This window comes from Etheostoma cragini, chromosome 12 (genome assembly GCF_013103735.1).
Source record: "Etheostoma cragini isolate CJK2018 chromosome 12, CSU_Ecrag_1.0, whole genome shotgun sequence".
NCBI lineage: Eukaryota > Metazoa > Chordata > Actinopteri > Perciformes > Percidae > Etheostoma > Etheostoma cragini.
The window spans coordinates 2,695,830-2,714,899 of NC_048418.1; the positions used below are offsets into that span (position 1 = coordinate 2,695,830).

The 19,070-nt window shown below is 40.7% G+C and overlaps 1 protein-coding gene across 1 annotated transcript in view; it reads left to right on the plus strand.

Annotated features, from left to right (window-relative positions):
* Positions 1-19,070, plus strand: part of cdh12a (cadherin 12, type 2a (N-cadherin 2)) — a 47,872-nt gene that overhangs the window by 17,191 nt on the left and 11,611 nt on the right. Inside the window, exons 5-11 of the mRNA XM_034888519.1 lie at positions 1,702-1,821; positions 3,350-3,517; positions 3,844-4,031; positions 11,194-11,447; positions 14,697-14,833; positions 17,244-17,365; positions 18,220-18,334. Coding sequence (XP_034744410.1) covers positions 1,702-1,821; positions 3,350-3,517; positions 3,844-4,031; positions 11,194-11,447; positions 14,697-14,833; positions 17,244-17,365; positions 18,220-18,334 — 1,104 coding nt within the window. The remainder of the gene's footprint in view (positions 1-1,701; positions 1,822-3,349; positions 3,518-3,843; positions 4,032-11,193; positions 11,448-14,696; positions 14,834-17,243; positions 17,366-18,219; positions 18,335-19,070) is intronic.

Below are 19,070 nucleotides of genomic sequence, written 5' to 3' on the forward strand. Positions count from 1 at the left end.
AATTTGCTTCCTAACCATAACTGTCCCATTGTTGTTTCCGGCTTGTAGGCCGTTACATTTCCCCGTAGTTGCGTCCCCCAGAGACCGCGGACCGTGTCCCTGCACCCGGGGACTAGGTCCTGCATGTGGTGGTCTGTCCCATTGTTGTCACCCCTGTGTGGCATTTAATTTCCCCATTGTTGTGTCCCTGCGCGAGTTGTTGTCACCGTCCCGCGTGTGCTGTTACATTTGCTTATTGTTGCCTTCCCCAGAACAGCCCAGTGTCATGGCAGTTTGGGAAATGGTCACGTGACATGTACACAAAATAGACAAGAAAATAGTATGTAAGTAAGTAAGTAAAATAATGACCTGTTCATGAATCAGTAAATCAAAAATAACGTGACCATGTCACAAACTGGTGTGAGACCGTGTTGGTATTTAAGGAATAAGGCTACATCCACACTGTTATGTTTTGGTTTGAAAATTAAGGGAAATTAAATGTGTAGCTACTTTTAAACATTTCAACCCTTTTTAATCTTTATAAAGTAGTAAAATAATTGATTTGCCATACATGCAAGGAGGAGATGACATCCTCATCCTAAGTGATCAACACTAGAGAGAAGAAAATGATCATAAAAAAACAAATGTCAACCGCACGAAATAGGGAAACCACACATTATTCATTTTAGAAGCTTTGAAATTTATCGTTGTGTATTTGCAAATAAATGTTGTCTGACACCAAATGTCTTGCACATCTTTGGCTGCAGGCTAAAAATACATCTCTCCCGACTGCAACTTGGCTAAGAAGATATTAAATGATAATAAAAAATGGCTCTTACATGTGGCTCTTTGTATTTTGCTTATTAGAAGCTTATGTGCTTGCATTTGATCCTTGCTGTTCTGAGTTTGTTCCTTCATGGTTAAATGCACTTATTGGAAGTCGCTTTGTATAAAAGCATTGGCTAAATGTTATGTAATGTAATGTTTTTACATTTGAGAGGAGCTGAAATGATTTTTCATGTGCTTATTGTTTGTTGGACTTACTAAAATTCATATGCGGAATTTTTATTTTTCAAGGCTTTTGGTTTTGGCTCAATCCTGGGTTCAGCTTGGATTTATCAAGTTGTATCTGCTGCTCACAACACACACACACACACACACACAGACACACGCACACACACACGCACACACACACACACACACACGCACACACACACACAAATGCTAAGCCAGACTTAGTGGCCCATCTGTCTGTTAAATGCCCTTACTGAGAGGTAATTTAACAGTCAAGGTCTTTAGGCTTTAAGCTGTTAATGCTTCAGCTGAGGTCCAAAGTGCTCTAATACAACACAAGTGTGACCCCTGTATGTCTCTGTTGCAGGGAACTGTATAGCGGATTAGCTTTGGTAAGAAACGGCATATCCATATGATAAAAACAGGAAATTATCCTATCTATGAGAAGAACAAAAAAGCTCCTGTTTGTACTGTTTTCTGACTTTCTGATATGCTTTGAATATGACCATCAAACTACAACTTATTTTGTTTGTGTCAAAACATATCCATTCATATACATAAATGTCCAGCTCTATGCTGTTTCTTAAAGGGCCACCCTACCCTACACACAACGCCCGCTTTTTTTTTGTCATGTGGAGATGACTACTGAGCTTGCTGATAAACTAACTAGTTTATCCAACTTGTGTGTGTGTGTATGTGTGTGTTCAGGAACCTACGTCACCCAGGTGACCGCCACAGATGCAGACGACCCCACATATGGCAACAGCGCCCGCATCGTCTACAGCATCCTGCACGGCCAGCCGTACTTCTCTGTGGACCCCAAGACAGGTGAGAGGATTGCAGCATTTCTGTAATGTAATGCACTCTTCCACTAAATCTTCCAAACTGTGAGTTATTCATATTCCTCCCCAGTTGTATAACAGGTCTCTGACTTTTGTGTGAACCCTACAGCTCACAGTTCCAGCTGTCTAGAAAAGCATGAAATTCAAGCGGTCATGACACACAGTGAGAGGGTTCTTAGAGTGCGCTTCTCCTCAAGCCTGCACCTGAATGCTAAAACCAGCACTAAGAAGGGGCTCAAAGATTTTCAGTCCTTCAACGGACATCTCAACTGAGCAGTTATGACTCTGAACATGGAGAATCATGTTTCATGTTGTCCCTGAGGAGCAGCATGCGTCCCCCTCCTGCCTCTTTAGAGTACAGTATAAACCGCATCAAAGATCAAGGTACAAAACAAAGGTGGTTAAGCTGGTGAAAATGGCAGCAGAACGTTGGAAGCCATCAGGGTTTCCGCGAGGTCTTAAGAAGTCTAAAAAAGTTTCTATTCCGCGCCGTATGTACCTCCTTTCTTTCTTCTGGTTTAAAGAAATTCCAATAAACCAGAGCCCGTTTTTCTCCCATCCCAGAATGCTGTGTGGACTAGCCAGATCCTCCTCCACGGCGCTGTGGAGGAGGGTCTGGCAATGCAAGACTAATTATAGACTTAACCCTTGTGTTTTCTTCTCATTAAAATTAAAAATCAACACTTTTGTTGACGCTTTTAATCAATGTTTTGAGTTTTTCTTACGTTTTGGTCCCTTTTTTAACACTTTTAGCGCTTTTTTTTCAACGTTTGCCTTGCATTAACTTCAGTTTTACCGTTATTTTTGGAGTTTACTGTCCGTAAACCTCATTTATAGGAAATTATACCTAATATTTGAGTTAGAAAAGCAGAAATTATGAATTATTTAGACCAAAATTAAAGGAAGTTGAAGAAGAACAAGAATTAAAAAAGGCACAGAAGTAGATATTTACACATAAGGTATGATAGATAACAGATAAGGTATTGCTCATTACTGATCAGTTAGCAGCCTCAGTAATACCTTGATAAAATATATAATTTGGAGTTGTAAACATTTGTCTGATAATTTGGGATGTAAGACTAGGAACCAACAGTTTAACAGTTGTATTGCTAGGGGGAAGGAACATCTTCAGTCTGGTAGTCTGGGCTTGTCTGGTCCTGAATCTCCTACAAGATGGTTAGAGCCTTCCTTTCTTTTTTTCAGTATTTGACTTACTTTCTATTTTAATTGGAGTATGCATTAGAGAGTGCCCAAATTAAGCCCCTTTTTGCATCTCTCCATCGGATCTTTTAAAGATGTGTGTGTATTTTAATCTGAAGTAACTGTATGTGTGTAAATCAACAAGCTAAACTAAAAGGTGTTGGGCAGGGTGGGTCGGGTCATGGTTGATGTTAGTGGCCCTGCTTCGGATGGTGAATAGAAAAACCATGACGTGTATCTTCTCCCAACCGAGTCCCGCCTGCTTCCTATCACAGACAGAACAACCCCTTTTCACACCCCTCCTCTTTCTCCAGGAGTGATCCGGACAGCTCTAGCCAACATGGACCGCGAGGTGAAAGGGGAATACCAGGTTCTTCTCCAGGCCAAGGACATGGGCGGTCAGCTGGGGGGGCTAGCCTCCACCACCAACGTCAACATCAGCCTCGGCGACGTCAACGACAACCCACCACGCTTCGCAAAGAGTAAGGACGTCTCAATGATGATGTCGGACTGGTTGATTGGTCGGTTGGTTTGTCTATTAAAACTATAGTGCGTAGTTTCTACCTCCCGCAGGAGGAATTCTAAGTAATGACAATAAAGTCATCCCAAAAAAGTCATGCGGGAGTCATCCCAAACGGATTAATTAAGAGAAGTCTAAGTCTATCCACATGATACAAGCCTGAATGTAACGGACATGATTACCAAAAAGTTATGCACTAAAGCTTTAAAAGGGAATGAATGAAATCAGTCTCCACATATGTTTTTTAAATTGCACTTCATTGCTTTTTCGCTCTCTGTCATCCTTCAGGTGTTTTCCATCTGCGGGTGCCAGAGTCGGCGTCAGTTGGCTCCGCAGTAGGCCAGATTCGAGCTCAGGATCTGGACGCCGGCAGCAATGCACAGGTGGACTATACCATTGTTCCAGGAGATGAGGGACACATGTTTGACATCATCTCTGATGGCCAAAGTCAAGAGGGAGTTGTAGTCCTGAAAAAGGTACATTCACTCATCATCAGCTGCACAGTATCTGATATACATGATGATCCCTTTGGTTAGGTTTTTTTAGAAAAGGGAGTGGGGGACGTTTTTTATTTTATTTGAATCACATTTATTGCATTTATACACACATTTAGGAACTATTATGATTCAAAATCCAGGAAAAAATTCCTTTGATTGTAATGATGAATTCTTCCAGAATGAATAGTACTATGTATAAGAAAAATATGTCTTACTTTCTTTATTTATGTATTAAAAATAGGGGCAGTAAATAAAAATAACATCAAACTAATTTGAAAGTAGGGTGGAAACAACCTGTATTTTAAAACAAGTGTGTGGGTGGGGGGGATGTCCCCCCTGTCCTTAGTGGGAATGACTCCCTAGTTGGGACCAATGTCACCATTATGTGCCAACTTGTGGTAATTATAATGTGACTTTATTAATGTAGCATCAATTGATGCTATGAACCAAGCCTGTGATGGTTGTCTAGGATATTACCCCCCAGAGATTGTTAACATTCTACATTATTTTCATAAACTAAATGATTGACCACTAACAGGGGACATGTGAGTGTACACACCTCTTGTTGTTTTCAGCCAGGCCACTGCTGCCGCTCCTCTCAACTGAAACGGCTTGCTCTACTTCTGTCCTGTTACTTGACAAGTGTTCATTTAGTTTACACGGAAACACGTCAAGTCAAATCTAACATACAGTACGTGGAGCAAAAGAAAACAGTTCAACAAACGTCACAGATATCACATGTCCTATCATTAAACACCTATGTAGATCTACATCTGATTATTGATTATTGATTATTGTATCTATATCTATTTATCTTTTGGATTAGATATTTAAGTACATTTTCTTACCCTAACACCTAAACATGGTCAGAACTGTGTCACATGAGAACACGTACAATATCTACAAGATCATTGGTGGTGTTGCCAGGATTTGTACTGTACATCCTGCCAGATCCATACCGCACATGTGCAACACAGATGAGAAGGAAGAAAGAGGTCTCACTGCGCAGCTACTTCCACACATTGGGTATGGCGTTTCCATATTTTGTCATATACTAGATCAGATTTTTGAATGCTGGGCCATTTATAGGTTCAATTTCAAATCAATTTTATTTGTAGGATCAATTCATATCAAGAGTTATCTCAAGACACTTTACAGATAGAGTAGGTCTAGACCACACTCTATAATTTACAAGGACCCAACAATTCTAGTAATTCACCCAAGGGCAAGCAGTGTGACAGTAGCAAGGAAAAACTCCCTTTTAGGAAGAAACCTGTGTCAAAGTCTAAAACTATTACAGCATATCTAAGAGAGACGGGGTAAAGAGAGGAGCCTGGTCAGGCTAGAACTCTCCCCTGCCCTGCCTCCTTCTAGTTTGATTATGTTGTTGATTGTATGGTAATACACACACACACACACACACACACACACAAACACAAACACACACACACACACACACACATTCCCCGCTGGTCTAGGCAGAACAGTTGCTTTTAAGTCAAATGTGCATAAGGTATACTGTATAGACAGTGTTGAAGCATAAAGACAAACTAGTATTCTGGATATTAGCTTACTTGTCATTGCAGATCAATGACTTAAAGGGCCATTCTGACTGAAAAATAGGTTTCTGTGGATAAAATGCAATTATTTCAATTTCCGCCTTTATCACAAACATGTAAATCTGGCTATAGTATTCCATAGCAAAAAAAAGACCAGAATAAATTTTAAATAAAGGCAAATTTTGCAAACCCCTGCATTTTGCTAGTGATCTAAGAGTGGGAGGAATGTGCTGATCTGGCTTGATCCCATTCATTCTTCCTCTTAACCTTCCATCGAACCGAGCTATTAGACCAGATAATGCTTGATACACTCACTCACGCATGCAACCACACGCTCTCATGCTCACAAAACAGATTTTATTTTGCAGCGTCAGCCCTTGGATTTCCCTGATGGTTTAAGATCTGTGGTAGATATTTGAAGAAAGGGGAAGAGAAAAGAGACAACGGAAGGAGTAGAGGGAAGTAAAAGGAACAAAAGAGAAGAAAGAGAAGGGGTGGGGGGCACAATTAGAATCTTAAACATATGCCACTTGCTCCTGGAGGACCACGGCATCTAGTTTCAGTGAATTTAAGTTCTCATAAATGTTTAACAGGAAATCAGATCTTAGAGTACAGCTCTTCCAAAAAGAGTCATCTGAGGACTTGGGAAAACTTCCTCTTGGTTAAACGCTCCATCTAAAGGGATACAACCTCCACACTCACAGACACACACACACACACATTGGAACACACAGCGCACATGTCACATCACATCAGTTTAACATCAGAGGTCTGCGGAGGCTTTTATTTCAGACTGTCCTCTAAATCAGTACAGACACGACAGCTACTTTCTGAGCACCTGATTATGCCAACTGAGTCTCTTATTATTTTATATGAGGAAAGCCATACATCTATTAATAATACATGTTGCCTTTAAACAAGTTAAGTAGCCGTGTATTAAAACAGTCAGTGCAGACTTTGATTTGGGCTCAGTAGCAGTTAGCTGGTGCCTCCTCGGCCTTCAGTATCATTTAATGTGTGCATGTGAAAACGGAGAGGCAATGTTGAAAGGTTCTCTGGATCCAGGATAGCATCACTGACAGGGATGAGGAAGGGTGAACAGGTAGGATGGGATTATTGGGAAAAAAGGGGACACATCGGTACTGACAAAGAAAAAGCATACTTTACCCTTGGTCCTTGCACATATCTAGAAGATTGTGAAAGCCGGGACAGTTGAAACACTTATAAACACAGGTTTTGTCACTGCCATCCTACACCTGTCATCTGTCAAAAACAGTTATTACAGCAAAAGTGGGACATGCGTAATGTTTTATATGTCCCTCCTGGACTGGACGAATGAAACAGCAAAGGGGGACGAATAAAACATACAGTTTAAGCCATATGCCACCCACATAACCTTTAATATTTTACCATATATCATGAAAGTTTGGAAGAGAGTGACAGGATGATAGCATTTTGGAACATTTTCATGATTCATCAGGCTGTGATAAAAGAGTGTGGCCAAACATTAGACTGATGTTCAGGCTTATTTATGCAGCAAAGTCTTCTGATGTCTCTGATCTGACTGAAGCAGCCTGTCAGATTTGTTAAAAAAAAAATCTGTTTACAGTAGTAGTCCTGTCAATGGGATTTTAAGAACCTCCAAACATCTCCCACATTTATTTTTCATTCATAATTTTGAAATTTATATCTCCCCAAAATACAGCCTTTAAAATTGCTTTCCAACATAAAAAGCCAATCATCACATCTAAATTAGTGGATCATGCAAATCACCAGGGCTGGTAATAATGTAATAAAGACACCTGGACTTGGTTGAGACCAAAAGCCCAAAAACCATATCTGGCAAGACCAGTGGCCGAGACCGAGACAAGTCTAAGTTCAAATACTAGCGAGTACGAGACAAGTCAGAGACCATAGGAAAACGGTCTTGAGTCCGGACTCAAGTCCACGACCGGACTCGGGTACTACAGCCCGGAGGCGTGGTACCCGGCGCAATACATCGGGTACTACAGGCGCAATACATCCAGGTGTATGCCTCAACACAGAAGGTTAGAGTCCGACCCTTGACAATTTCCTGCATGTCTTTCCCCTCTCTTGCCCTTTCATGTCTACCTGACCTATCCATTACAGGCAAAAATGCCCAAAAAAGCTTTAAAAAAAATAGCTAGCTACATTGGAAAATGGTAAAAGGCCTCCAATAGTAGTAGAAGTCTTTATACAGTATATATTAGGGTCTGATATCGAGGCTCAGGTCTAACTGACAGATCCATTAAAAAAAAACGACTCCGCATTCACTCAAAATCCTAGTCTGGCTTTTACCAGACCAAGCTAAACTCAATAGATTTGAGATTAGCATTGGTCTGGGGAGCCTGCTCTGTATTTTCTCTGCAAAAGACTTGGTCTGATTGGTTGAAGGACTATCCAATTGCATACAAACGATCCGGGTGACATAGAAGCGACAGCGGCATCAACGGGTTGCTGCGTTTACGTGGCTACCGCTATGTTGAATGTAAATAAGAAGCTGCTTGGTCGCCTCTCCATCGTCATTGTGTTAAACCCGCCATTAGCGCCCCAGGTAGAAGAGCCAGTTTGGGATTGGTTCCCGCAAAACTGATAACTGAAGCAGGAGAATTAAACGTGCAGGTTTCCAGACCGAGCTGCAGGGCTAAATCAAATCACCGAGAATCAAAATCAAGCAATATGGCAACTTTCCATGGAGGTGTGTAATTGTAATTGTGCTGGGGGGGGGTTCCTACTTTTTTCACCGTTCTTTAATTATTTTTTCCCCAAAGCTAATAAATTGATTTAAACCAAATGTAATTAAAGTAGTGAACTGATTGTTTATTTTACTTGGTAATAATGTTGTAGGGAACCTTTTTTGACTATTTGGTTTAACGAAACCCAAATTTATGATATAGAAACCCCAAATTTATGATATAGAAACTTTTTGAAAATGGGCCAAATTTTGACCCGAAGACAACAGGACAGGTAATAAAAAGCACTGCTAGGGTGAGCTTTATTTTAAATGTCTAGCTTTGCACATGTTTTCTCAGCCACAGCTAATGATGTGTCGATACGAGACACTGAGGAGCAAATGGGCAGTTGACAAATGACAATGGTCCGCTGTTATTGGGTTAGGGTTAGGGTTAGTCTTACTAGGGTTAGTCTTCTAGTGGGTCATTAGTAATTAATAAGACGGATTACTTTTGTTTTAGTCTTTACATTGTCTTTGAGGAACGCAGTGCAAATTCTACCTTTAAAGCTTCTTTGACTTAGGTATTCCTCCATGAAGCCTTACACTCTTACTCTTACTCATACTTTACTACCAATACAATTGTGCTTAAATCTAACTCTGGTACTGCTTAATAGCTGTCCGTTGTTCCTGTCAAGATGGTCCATGTGACATGTCAAGAGTTGTGTAGGGTAGTACCTGCTGCTCCGTCAGACACTCACTACACTACAGCTACTCTCCAGGCTCCTGTTCCTCTCTGCTGTCGGGGGCAAGATGCCAATCAGTTAATCCTCCCTGGCTCCGTCACTGCCAATCAGCCCTCTCTTCCCTTTCCCTTCCTCTCACTTAACCCTACATGTCCACGTGTCAGCCGAGTCAAACGCAGAGTGAACTCTATTGATCCAGGAGAGGTTTTACCTCTGTGGTGTAGACCAGACAAATTCAGGTCAGGCATGAGACACTTTCCTCCGTAGCACAGCTAGCTTTAGTTTTTTGTATCATTATTTGTATTTTTTATTTAACAGGGACAATGCACACTAATAATACATATAAAATGTAAAATGTGCCAGAATTAACTAATAATCTGCTGTCCCTGGTTGGGTCGTACAATATCACACCTAAAAAGATAACAGGATTATAAAAGTCCATATAGGTTTAACCCAATGCAAGTAAAATTAACTATAAAAAAAAGAAATACCGCATAGCTAGGACAATAACAAACAACAAGTTTAACCTTTCTAAACAAAAAAAAGTGCCCGGCAACCCCATAGGCATAGCATAAGTGGCACAATCAGTGTGTGGTTAATATATAACTAGTTAAAAACTAAATGCTGTGTCTGAAGTAATGCTTGTGGAAATACAACTTTAAAAATCAATCAATAAATAAACAGCACTAGTTACAGGCACACTCATTTTGTGTGTGTGTGTGTGTGTGTGGGTGTGTGTGTGTCTTGTTCGTAGACGTCTCCTGTCTAAGAGGATTTGCTGACTGTAATGAGATAAACGTATTAAACAAACTAAAAGATTATTAATGAAAGACAGGTAATGCCGCTGGCTTTCTGTGCTCAGAAACGCCAATCTTCTGATCACAACTGTACAATTTATTCTTATTAAAATAAATGACAACTATCTTATTCCTGCAAGCTGAAAATCACTAAAGAGTGATCAAAATGAAGACACAGTCTAGCTGCCGTAAATCATTTTATTACTTCGTGGGAAAAATCGGACCCGAGAAACGGCACTAATGAAAACGACGTTAAAATAGGGTTTTTCTCACTGTTACTTTACCATTAAAAATGAATCACAAACACTAAAAAGTAACATACAGTACACTTTAAATTACTCCCTTAAGGTATTCAAAATCTTAAATACAATGAATAATCTTGTTACTATACAAGATAAGACACTTTCTGCTGTAAAATCCATTGATTCCACCAGTGTGTGGGCTTGAATTCACAGGCATTGCATTATCTCTCGATACAGCCACATGACAGAGGGGTGTGGGAAACGACAGTGTGTGTCTTTCCCACACGGGGGCTCGATGAAAGGCCGAATCATACGTGTACATGTGTGAGCCGGAGACTGTGTGGGTAATGATTCCCTTTCGCTCAGCTTTCAAAAACTTTCCTGTTGGTATTCCTTGTGATACAATGTAAGGTAGAAGCCCAGGGAAGCCGAATCATCCACACGCTCTTCTTTCTGATACCCTGTGTACAGAGCGACAGTCGCCAGACGCCGTGAGAGTTTGATATGTACGTGACGGTGTTGTGATACAGTTTGCGGCTACATTTCCAAATCAAAGTGGCTGAAAGTCTCCTGCATCGTTCTTTTGTGCATTTACAAACACATGCATCAATAAGGGGTGCAATCTTCAGACTTGATTGGACATCAATAACCAAATACGCTGCCCTTTGAAGTCGCTACTGTAAGGAATTTATTTAGCAAGATGCAGTGAAAGTCAAGGTTGCTACAGTATGTAACCATAAGAAAAGGTTATCATGGCATCATTTTAAAAATGCAACAAGTTGAATATTGAAATCTGTGTGTGATTGTGCAGTGTGTGTTCTTCTCTGTTGGTGACTGACCACATGAGTGTTGTTTTGGCATCTTTTTATTATTATATTCATTATTTTTATTATTTTATTTTATTGCTGAATGTAACTTTAATTATCTATATCTGGTGTGTTACATATATGAAAGCACACTTTATTCGCGTAAAAATAAGAATACCTTTTTGTCTATGACATCTGTATCTGATAACTACAAGATCATAACTCATGATATTCGAGCAGCTTCATTCTCTTGTCCTCCCTCCATGTCTCACCTTCACCTTCTTCTTGTATTTCTACAGTCTCTTGACTATGAGACCAAGAAGTCATACACCTTCAAGGTGGAGGCATCCAACGCACACCTGGACCCCCGTTTCCTCCACCTGGGGCCCTTCAAGGACTCAGCAACAGTCAAGGTAAATGTCCTGGACACGGATGAGCCTCCTGTCTTCACCAAGGCGTCCTACACCATGGAGGTGTACGAGGACACTCCTCCAGGAACCATCATCGGCTCTGTGACAGCTCAGGACCTGGATGCCAGCAGCAGCGCTGTCAGGTAACAGGATAATGCATTAGTCAATGGGAACAATATTAACACCACCCTGTACCCCATACAGACACTGTTTAAGGACACGAGGGGACGTGGACATTGTTTCAGTGAGATGTAGGATATAGATTTATTATTAGCATGATAGTATTTTTTATTTTCTAGTCGTGTTGCCAGCTGCACCAGCACTTCCCAAGTTCAGACTAAGGTTTTAAATGATAGTCCGGTTGGTTTGGGGTAAGGGCATGACTATGGGGGGTTAAAATATTCAACTATCCAGGGAGGTCCCAGGATATGCCTGCATGTATTAAGAAAAACCACAAAAAACTCAGACAAAAATGTTGAAAAAAGACAAAAAAACCTTAAAAAAAAAGATTGGAAAGAATAACCTATGAAGAAACTCTTAAAGAAGCAACATAAACTTAAAAAAAAAACATAAACATAAAAAAAAAAAAAACTCCAGAAAGGCAACAAAAATGTCAGAAAACGCTACAAATACTTCTGAAAATGTCCCCCATTTAAATTACGCCTACGACTCTGTACTGTACTACAAACGCTGAAACACTCATAGCCATACGCACAATATGACCTAAAACCAAACTCACGATCAACTGCACATTTTACCTCAACAACGATAAAATAACGATAATTATTCCCCTTGTTCTAACTCATCTTTCCCTGAAGCCATAATGTTTCCTGATGATGGACACTGAAGGGTTTTGGGCACAAGTTGCTCAGTTGACTCCGACTCTGTGTTTGAGTTGCCCTCTCGTCATGCTTTCCATACGGCTGGGAAAAGTCACGTGACTACGAACGCAGTAAAATGTTTTTAGGAGAAAGTAGGCCTTTCTGTAGGAAGAAATTATCAAAAATGTAATCACAGGAAAAATACATTGAAAACAGCTTTAGATTTTTGATATGAATGATACATGGATTAATCGTCCGGCCCTAGCCATGCAGACAGAAATCACTAGTTTGACACTAGCTTAGCATGGCTGATGCAACCCGATCATAAAAGTTTGGGAATTCAAGACATGGTCAAGGTCAAGGTTTATTTATATAGCACATTTACAAACAGTCGCTACCGCCCCAAAGTGCTGTACAATTATAGATAATAACATAATAAAAGGGCATAACAAATGTCCGGAAAAAAACATCTAAAACTGAATATACCAAAAACAACAAAAATACAACAACTAAAAAACCTTTGCTCAAGTCAATACAACAACAAAATGTCACAGCTCAGCTTGTGTTAAAAGCCAGTGCAAAAAGATGGGTTTTTAAGAGTGATTTAAAACTCTCAATAGAGGAAGCTGCTCTAATGTTCAGAGGGAGAGAGTTCCAGAGCTTAGGACCTGCCACCGAGAAAGCTCTGTCCCCTCTGGTTTTCAGTCTGACATGGCCGTGAGTAATGCATCATGGGTTCATTTTACCACCAACTTATGTATTTTTGCTTTCACATGCAAGGGTTAACAGGATGTTGAGCTGTAATCCTATAAAGTGGACAGTCTGTATTTCAATTTAACAACACACACACATGTAGTAATGGGGAATAGTCCCATTAGTCCTGGAATTAGCTGTTGTTCTTCTGATATTATAATTACTTACTTTTAAATAATACTTGTAGAAGTTTAATCAGACAAAAACAAAGCAACAAACTGAACCTTAAATTAGGGCTGGGCGATGTGGGGAAAATCAAATATCACAATGTTTTTGACCAATTACCTCAACATCAATATTGCAACGTTATTGTAGTATTGACTATTAGTACTTCTACAAAATACATACACAATGAGATTTTTGAAAAATAATCATCAGCAATGTGCATATAATGACTAAGTGGGTAAAGGCCAATTATAGAACAGCTACACCAGTCTGGTGAGTTGAGAAAATGACATCACTTTACCGTAAAGCAGCCTTTAAAACCAGGAAAAGACAACACTTATGCCATATTAAAATATTACAATATCCAAAATCTAAGACGATATCTAGTCTCACATCACGATATCGATATATTATCAATATATTGTCCAGCTCTACCTTAACCTAAAAGTCCATGCTTGATACTGGACGAAGTAGTTAACAAAACAACCTCCCCACAAATCCATTAGAAGCTCTTATTTGAAAAACAAGTACTCTAAAAAATGGAAATTTGCAACAACATCAGATGAAGATCATCTACTGATGATGGTTATGATAAAAAGTCAAGCTCATGATTAGACACTAATAATAACTCTGTAGTAAGCTTGTTCTGTCAGCCGGGGACAAAGGCTGCATACTCACACTCTCTCAGTCTCTCACACTCACAGACTAATGCAAAAGCAGTTAACATGCATAGATAAAAAGATAACAGACTTGAAGCCTTTAAAAAAAAAACATTTCGGTTTGCAATTCCACGTGTCAGGCGCAAGTTTGTGAGCCGTTCTGCAGCCTCCCAGACCGTTGTATTTTATTAATATACAAGTGTATTTGCTCCATTAGATGTGCATGTCTGATGAAAATGGAAAGAACTTCTGAGTGGACAGGGTTTTACACTACTTATGTATTTTCTTAATCACGTTTTGAGATGAAACATAGTTGCTGATTGGATAATGTTCCTTGGCTCAAGAAGAGCTTAATTTTTTTTTTTATATGGTCACGGTCAGGGGCCACAAGGTGGCACAGGCATATGACTGCCCCCCCCCCCAATCCATAGTGCTAGAGTGCTGTCAATCTGATAATTATGATATCCATTGGTACAGAGGACTGTCCCCTGGCTGCCTGTTCTGCCAGTCTTCCCAGTCCTTGTCACATTACCACTTAATGTTTTCATGACGACTATCCAAAGTTCTGATCTAACCGTAGAGTTGGTTCATCAGGAAACATCCTAAGGAATGTTTTTTGGTCATATTGGTATTTTAAAAGGCACTGCCAAACAACCAACATTTGATTGTATCAGAACTTGTCTGTACCGCTGGTGCATTCAAGCTTTACCAATGTTATGTAAGTTGTAGTATGAAAACAATACAGCTCTTAATTATGGAAGACTCAAACTGATCTGCAAAACAACAAAGTGAGTTGCTATTTTGGTGCTTTAAAACATCAAAACTAGCACTTAGCTGTTTTTTAATGAGTTATCCTGTGGCTAAAGTTTTTCTTCCCCGCCCTCCACTGCAGGAGTCTAAAGCCTTTCTCAAATCAGATCCCGTTGATGACAGAGCACCCATCCCATCACGGTAACTGGGTTCCCTCTCAACTGGACTGCTCTTGTCGCTGCAGGTATTCCTTGGAATGGCATCCGGAGTCTGACAGCTGTTTTGACATTGACACTGTTGAAGGAACCATTTCCACTCATGAACACCTGGACAGAGAGACAGCTGTTCAGCACAAAATCACTGTAGTGGCAACCAAAGTCAGTAAGTATTACACCCTGCATCTGAAACAAAGGGCAGAGCTAGGAGCTGATCATCAAGACAAAAACCACCCGCCTTCTCGCTGTGAGGCCACGGTGCTAACCATTAGACCACCATGTTTCAACCACACACCTGGCCCACTGCCCCCTTTTTTTGCTGTAAAACGTCCAAAATTGGATTCATACACACCGTAAACACACCTGCACCAGGCGGCTCACGCTGAGATCGTCAAATAGGGCCAAATGTGCTTGTGGTGTCAGATTGTGATTTTCTTTTTTTTCGCAATAGTGATTCAATGCATTGCCATTTAATATTTCTCTTTCTACATAGGTGTTGTCATTGAGTGACATGAGAGTTAGCATGAAAAACCACGTGTGCAGCTCCACAGGGGTTTCCCCTTACACCAGCCGTAATCCCCCAAGGGGTCTGAACATGTAAATATCTGCTCTGTGCACCAAAGCGAGAGAACTAAGCTCATGATTACTACTCTATATTTATCAAAGGTCTGACTGGTGGTCTGACAGTGATATTAGTGGGCTGGTAGAACTCAGTTCAGTTCCTTGCTTTCTGCCATTGGTGTGAATGTGTAATTGCAAATTTCTCAGGATAGAAGCACTATATGAATTCAGGCCATCTAACAAGAAATCATCTAAACTTCACAGTTTTCCTGATCATTTCCTCTACTACAGGTTTAGATGTTTACTGCTTGGCAAATAGCCAATCACAGTGCACTGGGCCAACAGACCAGCCCCTCTTCGCATCACATTTGTGCCATCCGCCTTAATTGGCAAAAGCTTTTGGCATGTGTGCTGTTGTTCTCCCAATCTCAGCGCACTATCCCCACATAGTGGCCTTCTCAGCCAGGCACGAGTATTATGCTGCACTATTCCATCAGCCACTGACCTTTAATCAATAAATACCAGCAGCGATCCGAAGATGAGAGAGAGTTACCTCACACACAGCTGAGAAGTTTTATAGAATATGGCAGGAACGGTCCGTGCAACATCGAAGCTGTCAGAGCCTCTCAGAGAAGGAGCTCCTCCGTTGATTTTCCTATGATCTAACTTAAGTTGCAGTTTGCTCTCTCTCTCTCTCTCTCTCTCTCTCTCTCTCTCTCTCTCTCTCTCTCTCTCTCTCTCTCTCTGCACGTTTGGTTGGAGTGCAGCTGTTGAGTCTGTAGTGGAAACTAAATTTGGTAAATTTAGGCAAGCAGCTTAACTCATCCTGACTGTGTGCACCGTATGATTTCCTCCTGGAAGCTCCTTGAGGAGGCAAAGGGCCGGCGAGTCACTCATCTGCCAAGTTATGTCATTAGATAGAGCGTCATTTTAAATCCTCTGGCTGAGCAGATTGGGAGTTTAATGTTATTAGGATCCAGAGTAATTGGAGAAGGGTTACTGATCATGTAAACATCAGATTAGTATCTGGCTCCATCTAGTGGCCAAAACAGATGTTTCAAATAGCATCAACGGGCCTGAACACTGGCTGCATTACAGGTTTGGCTGAATAATAACGCACGTAAGATAGTGGGATGTAAATGCTTTCCAAACGTTTGGATACAACGGGAACCAGTACTAAATCAATTCTTAGATTTCTTCTGTAAAATACTAATTTCATTTTTGTAGGGTCTCAATGTAAAAAAAAAAAAACTTTGGAGAAAACCAAAGGTATTTCTTCAATTCTGTAAGACTCTTTGTAAACAAACATTCAATATCGCAAATCCCAAAGTGATTTCCTGTTGCAGTGTGTGTGAATGACATCATCAAAGTTAACAAAGGTGCTAGGTTGCCTAGCAATGGAATTCCAGTGAAAATATAATACTCTCTTGTACACCATGACATGTTTTCGAAAGTTCCAGAAAAGCTAGTAAGAGGACCTTGAGTAAAGATGTTTTTGTCAAAGGATTTCATTATATATTCAGAAAATGTATCAAGTTTCATTCCAGAGACGCACTCTTATTTACAGTATGTCCAGAGAATCAAATGTCCCCCAGGTTGCTAAATCCAGTATAGATGCCACTATTTGGTTTGAAAGGCAGAGTTCCCAAGAATCAGTGTGCTTGCTGGTAACCAACTCCATGCATCCTAAATGTCTCGTGTGAAATAGGAGCATTTGATGCGGTGATGTGAAAGAAAAAGTCACACAAGTGACAGAGAAGCCGTACGTGGAGAGAAAACCAGGCCACAACATGCAGTCGGTCAAGCTTATTCAGTGTGCCCATGCTTTATTTATTCATTCACTCAATTCAATATTAATAATAGCATCAAGAAGAGTTATCTCAAGACACTTCCCAGATAGAATAGGTCTAGGCTATACAGTGTACAAAAACAGGACTTGGTCTGGACTTTCAGGGTGTATTTGAACTGTGTCACTGAGTGTATTGTCACATGAGACTCCATGTTGCCCCTCACAGACAACCCCCTGCTGTCCGCCAAAGTGTCCGTGACAGTCACCGTCCTGGATGTCAACGAGTTCCCTCCTGAGCTGGCGGTTCCTTCAGATACCTTCGTCTGTGAAAACTCCCGAGTGGGACAGGTACACTTCAGGCTTGAAAACCATCCGCTGATTGGATGTTATGAAAAGTGCAAACAATAAACAATCGATCAATCAAACACTTTTCATAATAGCAAAAGTAGCACAACGTGCCACAGACAGATGGAGACACACAACACCTAATATCCGTCCCCCCCATCTCTAGTCACCCGTCCACCCCTGATGCAACAAAGACAATAAGAACTTCATTAAAAACCAGGAACCGAGCTGAACCAAAATGCTGTGGAATACTTTTATCACTGGTTTATTATTGGTATTAAGTGGCTACTCTGGGTAATAAATACGTATTATTTCGAGATCTGAGTCATAGTCAACACTCTCCTATGATTAATTTACTTAAAAATCTTGGTCTTGTGACGCTAGACCTTTCTCCACAGCGCTATATCATTAATCAGATACAAAAAAATGCAAGTTTGCAACTTTGGGTCCAGCATGTGGGCGGGGGGGCTCTCCACTTTTGAGCAATATTATTTATCATCATTTTTGCATATGAAACACTTAATTTCCTGCATTCTGGTGAATATTTCTGCAACAATATGTGCCTTTTCTGTATGAAGCTATGGTGAAAAAATCTTTATTTATGTATAGGAATTATGATCGTTTTTTTTTCTTTTTTTGGGGGGGTTGCACTGGGTTGTAACCTACCGATCCCCCCTGTAAATTCCACATGTAAAACGTGACAAAACGCTCCATCGGATTTAAGGGAGGGCAGAAATGATATTTTCCTGCCAGCCAAGGGACTTCCACCAGCAATATTTAATTCACAAGCCACCAACTATTGTGCGTGGGCTCTCTGATTCACTGTGCCAAGCCGAGTGTGTTCCCTCCCTGACCAGGTGATCCAGACGGTCAGCGCTGTGGACAGGGACCTTCCTGCTGTCGGACAGAGGTTCTTCTTCAAGTCCCCCAGAGAGCTTCGCAACAGAAACTTCACTGTTCGAGATTTTGGAAGTAAGTAAAAGAGGAATTAAAAGGAAAGAAGAAATCCCTTGCTTACCAATTCCTAACCTGGCAGAAGGAAGACTGTCTCTCTTGCATCTGAATGTTATTCTGGGATAGTCAGCTTTTACACATCCTCATCTTGCATTCTCTTTTTTCAGCTGCAACACCTCATCCACAAGCATTGTTATATTTTAGTATGTTTGCACGTATACAGCGGCATCACGTCTGATAGAGTCTGACACACTGGCCTGCAGCCACCAAGGGGAACTGGAGCGTGTGTGTGTGTATATGTGTGTGTGTGTGTGTGTCTGTGTGTGTGTGTGTGTGTGTGTGTGTGTGTGTGTGTGTGTGAGAGAGACAGGAACAAGGCGCCTTAATGGTCTCTACCTTGTCAGGCTACATCTCCGTCCAGCTGGGGGAAATGGATCTTTTCTGACACACACACACACACACATATAGAATCATCCTTTTAAACACCATGTTCTTGGCATCATACAGCCTCCTGTATGTTGGAAAACAAAAAGTGTGCCACATGACGGCTGCCATGAAATAATCTCTTTCCTGTAACAACCATGGTTGGGTATAGTTATCTTTCTTTCCATACCGGTGCTGAAGTGACACATTTAAAAGGAAGCCAAATTGTGTAACTCTGTGTGAACCGATACTTACCTAACAAATATATTTAGCCTCACCCTGCCCCTATTGTTATAACTCAGCCCCCCCAGTTTGGAAGTCACAGCTTTAA